The sequence below is a fragment of the Pseudonaja textilis genome, chromosome 1, assembly GCF_049901715.1.
Source record: "Pseudonaja textilis isolate UNSWEBS1 chromosome 1, rPseTex1.2, whole genome shotgun sequence".
NCBI lineage: Eukaryota > Metazoa > Chordata > Lepidosauria > Squamata > Elapidae > Pseudonaja > Pseudonaja textilis.
Genome location: NC_141990.1, coordinates 286800327 through 286809325, shown reverse-complemented (window position 1 = coordinate 286809325; position 8999 = coordinate 286800327). Strand labels below are relative to the sequence as shown.

Genomic DNA, 8999 nt, shown 5'->3' with positions numbered 1-8999 from the left:
ATACCTTGAAAAGAAGCCACACCCAGGAGAATCCCCCAAATGTACACCAGGCCTATCCAGAGGAGTGCAACCCCAGCAAGAACTAGAGATCATGTCTCACCAAAACTAGAAGAATCAAAGACCCAGAGTCACTCGATCTCGATAGATTGGAATTGGATTCAGTTTCAAACATTTATAGCTGATCCAGCAATAAGACAGTGTTGCATGGTCAGTCGGGGGTAGAGATGCATATTAATAATACCATATTCTGTGCCATCAGGTAACTTTTCACAGCAATCTCATGCATATGTTAGAGGAGGGGTGAAAGATTTCAGTCCTGAACCACCCCACGTTATAGGGACCTATGGTTTAGCTTCTTTTTTCCATCTAAATAAATAATAGTAAATAGTGGAAGACTGTCAGTTATTTTCTGAGCTCTATGCCAATCACTAGTTCTGAAGATGAGGTAGTGGTGAGACAGTGTTACCCAGGATTGGATGGTCTCATTTACGAGCATGCTTTGTGTTGTGTGCCTTTGACCTTCTACTTTTTCCCTTGTCTCTCTAATCTTCTCTGTTCTACAAAGAATATATGTATGTATAGTGTTCCTGTTCACCTCGCATAGTGGGCAAGACTATCACACCAATTTCCAACCAAATATCAGTGACCTTGTTGATGCTTATCAGATACTTCCTTCTCATTAATAATATTAATAAAAAGGTATGTTAAGTCTTATATTTTTCATATTTTAATTACTATTTTATAAAGTATTTATTAAAGAGATTTATATGGTTGCCCAACACCCTTTAATAGTACTGTTATAGTACTGTTAAAGCAATATTTATAAAATTATTTTTATGTAACAAATGTTTAGCGCTGGATAATCTGAAACTTCATGGAAGGTTCAAGCATTTGGAGACCCCTGACTTTCCTAGAGAATTGTTTATTAATAAATGTTCATTATAAAATCGATTAGAAATAAAAACTGCCATTACCCTTTCCAGTTTCTAGGTGCTGTACATGTTTTACTGCATGTGACACAACTGAACTGTCTTTTGCTTTAATAACACACTAGTGCAATGGATGGCCACCACCAGGTGGTCAAACAAGAGTGATTTCTATTATAATTTCAGTTGCTCTCAGCAAACAATTGAAATGGCCAATATTATGGCAAACCTAAAGACTTTCCAGCCAGAATATGGGATTGGGACAAATGAGCCACTGTTTCGTCTGAGGTCTTGTGCCAAAGGATTGATGGTGAATGCTTGCGCCCATGCACTTTTCTTCTGCAAATTACTCAATGCCACCAAGTAAGGCAAAATATATATATACATATCTCTCCTCCCCTCCCTCCGTCCCACCCCTCTCTGTGTTTCTCTCCTCAATTGTGCCTTCAATAAGATCTGACAGAATGGGCACTTTTCTGGTCTCATCTATTAAATTAACGTTTCATAAACTTTTTGAAAAAAATTGTTTTAGGACCCCTTCCCATTTTAAAAAATTACGGAGGTACCCAAAATGATTTTTATGGGTTGTATTGATTAACATTTACCATATTAAAAATTAAAATTAAAAATCAACATAGGCTGGAAATAATTTTGACTTTGCAGACACCCGAGAGAATCTCGGGGAACCTTCTTAAAGACCACACATTAAGAAACAGTGTATTAAGTAATGTCATCTTAGAGGATCCAGGAGGCAAACCTTCTCTGTCACTGCCCTCTGGAACACTATTCTCCCTAATGTCCCTTCAGCCCCAATTGTAATGTACTTCAAGGAACTTCATAGACCTAGCTTTTACCATTGACTCTGCTTCAGGACATTCCATGAATCATGGAGAATGTCTGTTATGGATGTTTTACTCTGGCAAATCTGTGGAAGCCTATCCCTTGCAATTATTTTATTTCTTTAAATTGTTTGCTTTTAATCGTGTACTTGTCTCAGGCAAATGAATGGTCAAAGCAATAGAAATTATAAATAGCTATAAATTATATTTTTAGAGTAAAATAACATGATTAGACAATGTCAGATACATTAGGAATTACTATTAGACATTTGAAGAATTTGTAGCAACATTAACAAAGATCTTGAATTTTCAATTGTGAATAATAGCAAAGACTACATAGTATTTTTCAATCTTATCTTTTTAAGGTTAGAATATAAAAGTTACATCCATCTGTCCTTCTATGATTTCCCATTCTTTAACTTCTCTTACTGATTGTCAGTCAGCACATTGTCATTAGCCTGCATTATTCTTAATGCATTGGATTCTAGTAGTCAGGGTGACCTTAACCAAAGTAGAATAGAACAAAACCGCTGTGTTTCAGCAAATGCACTTCTAGTAATGCAGCTTAAAGTGGCCATTTTTCTTTTTTTATGAACGTATTAGGCTGTTGACTCAAATTCAGCCTATCATTCCAAGATATTTTCTACACAGTTGCCCATTCACACTCTAAGAAATAGATAGCATATATTTTACACTTTGAATTTTATGTATGTGTATGTAATAATAACTGTTTTGGGGTTTCCCTCAGACAGAAAGAAGATAATTGTGGGGATGTACCTGCTGGTTCCCAAGCTTCTAAGGATAATCAAACATTGAAGATTGGGATTATTGGTGGAGGCCATCTTGGGAAACAACTAGCCAGAATATTGTTACATTTGGGTGCCATTTCAGGAAAGAACATCCAGATCTCCACAAGACGGCCAGAAACTCTGTGTAAGAATCAGGTGTTTGAAAGACATACAAGAAGCTTTATCATACACAAAACTTAAAAGTCTGTTCATTTTCCTCTACAACTATTCATCCTTAGTCTCAGCTTATATTTCATTATAGTAACTTATTGATGATTCCTTTTCTTACTTTCAACTGTTGACTTTGAACAGTTGCCAAGCATAATTATGAAAAGAATTCACAAAAAGTTACACATAACAGTTAAAAACAAGAGCTGGTAAATATTATAGTTACAGTAAGATTTCTTGCTGCCAAATCATAGGAAACAAATACAAAAAGTCTCAGAGTTTGTTTAAAAGGAATAATGTTTAGTTGTATCCAACGGCACCTTTTGTCTTGGGGAAAAGTGCTCCAGTTTATGATAAGCAGGGAAATGAGTGTTTGCTAAAGACTGACCCAGTTAGCTGCCACTTTCCCATTGAAAAATCCAATTTCTAAAAACAGAGGTGTTTTCTTTCATCATCATTACCATAGATATTCTTGGGATTCAAAAGGAAAATGAAACCTATAAAATCAAAGTAAAATATAATTTGGTAATAACTATTACATTACAAGTAGTCCTCGACTTATAACCTTTTGTTTAGCAACTCTTTTAAATGACTTACAACCAGTATTCACACAACGATCACAGCATCCCCATGGTCATGTGATCAAAATTCAGGTGCTTGGCAATTGGTATCTATTTACCATGGTTGCAGCATCCCAAGGTCACGTGATCTCCATTCACAACTTTCCCAGGCAGCTTCTGATAAACAAAGTCAATGAGGGAACCCAGATTTGCTTAACAAACACATGATTCACTGAATTAAGTGATTCACTAACAACCATGGCAAAAAAGAGGCAAGACTCACTTAGCAACCATCTTTAACAATGGAAGTTCTGGTCCCAATTGTGGTCATAAGTCAAGGACTACTTGTGGAAGAAACTAAATGTTATTCCTCCCTCCAATCCACATATCCTGGCTTCTGTTTTTTATTTTCCTTCATATTTTTAGAAGGAATTTATGTTTCTCTATTAATTTCATCTGGTGTGGCTTTATTTTATATCATAGTAGTGCCAGAATTACAATCTTTATTATTTTTATGAATATTTGTATGCAACAAATGAATGCTATTTTTAGAGAGATGGAGCACACACACATTGCACCAGTGAGGAGAAGACTGTTATTGTACTCTGTAGTCTCTGGTCTTTGATTTCAGTTCCCATAATCCCTGATCACTAGCCATCCTAGCCAAGATTGATAGGATGACATAAAGATACTATATGTATCTTTATTGTGATCATTGATCAGCATAAATATATAAAATATAAAGAGTATAAAACAGAGGTGGCATTAAGCAGGTTCTGACCAGTTCTGGAGAACCGGTAGTGGAAATTTTGAGTAGTTTGGAATACCACCTCTAACTGGTCCCATCGCCATCTATTCTCTGCCTCCCAAGACCCAGGTGATCGGCTAGGTCTTTTGTTGCCCTATACAGGAGAACAGAGCTGGAAAGCACGTCAGTGGGGTGCGGAGAGAATGGAGATTTTACAGTATCCTTCCCCTACCATGCCCACCAAGCCATACCATGCCCACCAAGCCATGCCCACAGAACCAGTAGTAAAAAAAATTGAATCCCACCACTGGTATAAAATCAATAATTATAACATAAAAACAATTTGTGTCTACAATTTGCTAAGGATAATAACTATAGAATAAAAAGAGCAGGAGACAGAAAGTATAGGTCTGCTATAACAGGGGTCCCCAGCCCTTGGACCAGCACTGATCCACAGCATGGTAGAAACCAGGCCACACAAACAAGCAAACCCCCATCTATGGGATGCAAGCAGCACGGGAAACCACACTCCCTCCAGTTCGCAGAAAAACCTCTCTCTGCAGAACTGGTTCCTGGTGCTCAAAAGGTTGGGGGCTGCTGAGTTATAAGATCAAATCTGAGCTGTCTAAAAAAAAGCTAAAAGAAGAAGGTGCAACAGCAATAGTATCTGGAAGAGCAAATAAGTGGAAATGGACAGCCATAGTGTGGTAGTTAGACATAAACTGTAAGTCAAACAACCGGAGTTGTTAAGCTGTCTATCAAGTTCAGTATTGTAACAAATTAACGTGCTTATCTTTCTGGAGATTTAGAAGGAAACTAAAGATTGCAGCCTCTTCAGTTTAAGTTTTGGGTTTTTTTAAAAAAAGTTTTTTTTTTATTTTTACAACAACCATTTTTACAAAAACCATCAACAGTGTGTCTGTAGGGTACATGTATCTTGTGCACATAATAATATTATCATATATTTCTTACTTGTTTATATATATAAAACCATTCTAATTAATATTTTATCTCGCATTGGTCAATTATTATATTATCATTAATATTGTAATTATTATCTTTAAAAAATATATTTCATCCTTACCTAAATTATATTCATTCTCTTGCTCAATCTAAGTCAATTAATTGTAATATATTATTACTATTATCACATGTTTCCGTTTCTTACTCTTCTGTCTAACCACTCATAAAAGTTAAAGTTTTATTCTATTGGAGCAGAAATTAAATATTCCCTTTTTCGTTATATTGTTTTTAGTAGAATTCCACAAGCTAGGAGTTGAATGTGTCTATAACAACAAGCAGCTGATAAGCTGGGCAGATGTTGTTTTTCTCTGCTGTCTTCCATGTCATCTTCCACATATATGTTCCGAAATTCATGATTCTCTCAAAAACTCTTGTATTATATATAGCCTGGTCACAGCAATCCCTTTGAACAGGTATTGTGCATTATGATATCGTTGCTAATTTGAATGGAAAACCAAAAAAATATCATGTTCCCTTCCAAATGTTTATTCCTAGAATGGCCCAATATATGAGCCTGTATATATATATGAACATTATATGAGTGCAATTACCAGAAATGGAATTTGGCTGTGGAAATCTTAGGTCTTTTATATGAATAAGAATGGCATTGTAGTAGACCCTTTTGTCAAATAGTGAAAGCCAGACTTTAATATTAAGGTTACTGCCATTTCTGCCATATGTTTTGTAGTTACATTTCAAAGGTATAAACACAGCTGTTGTTGTAACTGAGCATATATCTTTTTTACTGTGTCCATGTACGATAGAACAAGAAATCAATATATATACATAACATGCCCATTTTGTGTATGTACAGTATATTAATAATAATTGGCTGAAGGAAGTAGCTGAAAATTGGCATGATTCACAGATACATATTTTTGCATCCTTGCTTTTTGATGTTTAATCCAACAGCATAATCTTACTTACTTTCAGATTGAAGCAACTGATGTCCTCCTGTTCAATCTTGAGGCCACAATACAAGTGTTCTGAGAACAGCTCTTTTTCTATATGGGAGGCTAACAGGACAGTTCTGGAGGCCCTCAAAGATACAGCAGTTATCCAGGCGACATGTCCTTGCAACTCCAAGAGTAGGCTGATTTTTGCAAGCCTTTTCCCCTTGTTCTTTTATAACTATCTGTGTCTTGTCCAGAAAATTAGTGCCAGTGACGATGCAATAAGCTATGGGCACTACTAGCCCCTGTGATGCCTGACCCATCCATGCAGCAGAATGTGGTGGCAAAGGTGGCTATAGAAAAGCCAATTGAGGAATGTTCAAAACAGGAGCAGTGCAAGCATTTTTCCTTTATTAGCTTGTATTTTACAGTTGAAGCTTTAAACAATGTTCTCCAACTTGGTGTTTTCCATTGGCCATTATGACTCAAGAGGGATGGGAGGGCAACAGGTCAAAGAAGGCTATTAAAGAGGCACGGTGAACTAAGCATGAAAGAAAATATTTCCTTATTTTTCAGGTGAAATAGCTGTCAACATGAAGTGGCTGGCAGCTGTATTTTATACAGCTTTAAATAGCTATACCGAACAACACTTACCCTATACAAAGGCTCTGGGATTGCTCAATCAAGTATGTTTTTGTGAAGGCAATGCCACCACCTCATCTCCATTTCTAGTTTGTGAACATTTTATCAACCAAGCTTTTGCTTCCTCCTTGGCTGCTGATGAGTAAGTAAAATCCAGAAGAAAGTTGTTCTGTTTAATCTTGTTTTATCCAACAATTTTCATAATGCATCATTTGTGGAATTTATGAGTAACATTTAGTGACTTAATTTTTTAAGAGAAATAATATGAATAACTCTTCCAGAAAGTCACAAAGTACAGGAGCTTCTGTCCTGACAAGCTCATCCAATGTCCCCCTCCCACATCAAATCCCCAATAACACATCAGGATTCCAATGGTATAAGAGAATGGTGCTATACATGCTGGCTCCTTCCTTCCTGTACCTCAGCTTGAGACCTATCGGTGCATAATACCCAATCTGTGTCCTTGTGTAATTCAGTCTGCATTTTTCAGAATTTGTCCCATGTTCCACTTCAGACTGCGCTGCTTCTAAAGCTAAGCCATCATGTGGAGGCTACTGAAAACACAATTTGCATTTGTAGCAATATTGTCATAAATTGAAGACATTTCTCTTATGAGTAATCCTGAATGTAAAAATGATTTTATGTACATTTTGTGATGTAAATATGTTGAGGCTAGCACAGAAGCTCTGTATATAGGTAGTCCTCGACTTACGGCTGGTTGCTTAGCCATTATTAGAAGTTATGACTTATCTGGTAAAAGGCAGTCACAACCTGTTTTGAAATTCTGATGCCTCTGTACCTGTGGCCACATAATTGCATTTCGAGTGTTTGTGTGGCCATTGTGGCAATCTTGGGCTTATGCCAGGTCATCACTGGCCCGTCCTATAAGGCTGGCCTTTACATCTGGCTTTTATCTTGGAGAAGATAGAATACGATCTAGTTCTGGGGAATATTTGTTGCAGTCTCTGTCACAGGCAGCTCACTTTCTTGTGACAATGGGATTACCTGAAGCTACTTGCATCTGCAGAGAAGAAGAGTCAATTAAGATGCTGTTCTACCCCCAAGGACCTGATGGGTCTCAGCCTGGAGTTTCAAATAGTGATTGGGGATTTTGCCATCTTCCCATTCTGTAGAGTGCCTTGTTAATCTCTGGATTACAGAGGCAACCACAACAAGATCATCGCTTGAATAACAACAAACAAATAACAACTAAAAAACATAACAAAACAACTCATGGATAAAATATCTTAAAAATAAAAAAAGTGATGGCCCAATCGAGTTAAAATATTTTCAAGAAAAGTTCTGTCTTTAACAACTTTCTGAATGCAATCAAAAAAGGGACCAACTCAGAGTTCCCAAACATTTTTAGTTCCCGGTTATTTCAGTGACCCTAGACCAGAACTCTGAACTAACAGCTAGTATTTTACACAGTGAAGTACTGCTGTGCTTTCCTTGAAACTTTAAAAGCCCCCAGGGCAGCACATGCATATTTTGGGAACTGCAGGGCTGGTGTTAACTCCACAGAAGAGTTTTCAGAGAACTAAGTACCTATTGGCTTCAGTTCTCCCAAAGTAGGGTACTGGAGTAGGTTCTGTTTAGATGACCTATTTGGAGTAAGTGATAAATTGCATACATACAAAAAGAACCTATGATAGATGCCTGAAGAACCTTTAGAGACTAGAGCTTAATCATTAAATGTACTCCCATTTCCATTCCTTTACCTCTGCAGTGATAAAACAGTTACCATATAACTTCAGGACCCATACATAATACACCTTTCTTTTCTAGTTCCTTCCCCTGGTTTGATATAACAACTGTCCAGCTAAAAGACTCGCCTCTTAGCCAGTTTCTTGAAACAAATACATCACTTCAAGAATTCATTGCTTCATCTTACTTTAACATGATAACAGCATTGGCCAAGAAAAGTGAAGATTTGACGACATCTATGACTAAAAAGATACCTCTCTCAGCAGTGTTGCTGAAACCCACAAAGTCACTGGTTTTTCAAATTGATGAAATGTCTGCAAAGAAAACAGAAGAGACATCTAGTAGTGATTCTGAAGACTTATAAATTATCTAAGCTGTTAGAAGTGGAAATATTCTTTTGCTCTCATTTTTATCATTAAAAGAACTTTGGGAGCAGCGTCTACAATGTTATAAGAATTCAAATGGTAAATATTAATGAAAGCCAATTGAAAATTACATTTTGCAGTGAAAATTTAGGCATAAATGCAAAATAGAAGGAAAATTCTAAAAAAAACAATTAACATGATTTATACTTTATAGCCCCCTTTCTATCATACTTGTCCATGTTGCATTCACATGAATACACTAATGTGTTTCACTATCATTTTGTGCACAGATTCCACTATGTCATATACCCTGTCATATTTGGTACTTTAATTGAAGTTT

General features: G+C 36.5%; 1 protein-coding gene across 2 annotated transcripts; it reads left to right on the top strand.

Moving 5' to 3' along the window:
- The first annotated feature begins 602 nt into the window (after positions 1 to 602).
- NOXRED1 (NADP dependent oxidoreductase domain containing 1) lies at positions 603 to 8800 on the top strand. 2 transcript variants are annotated; one of them, XM_087922050.1, is made up of 7 exons: positions 603 to 699; positions 1113 to 1289; positions 2514 to 2698; positions 5285 to 5465; positions 5986 to 6140; positions 6522 to 6729; positions 8376 to 8800. In XM_087922050.1, exons 2-7 carry the CDS (start codon positions 1135 to 1137, stop codon positions 8656 to 8658), a joined length of 1167 nt encoding a protein of 388 aa, XP_087778176.1. In that variant the 5' UTR covers positions 603 to 699; positions 1113 to 1134; the 3' UTR covers positions 8659 to 8800. The 2 variants fall into 2 exon arrangements, with proteins under 2 accessions (XP_087778176.1, XP_026561112.2); XM_026705327.2 differs by lacking the exon at positions 603 to 699 and having other exon boundaries at positions 960 to 1289.
- The last annotated feature ends 199 nt before the right edge of the window (positions 8801 to 8999 follow it).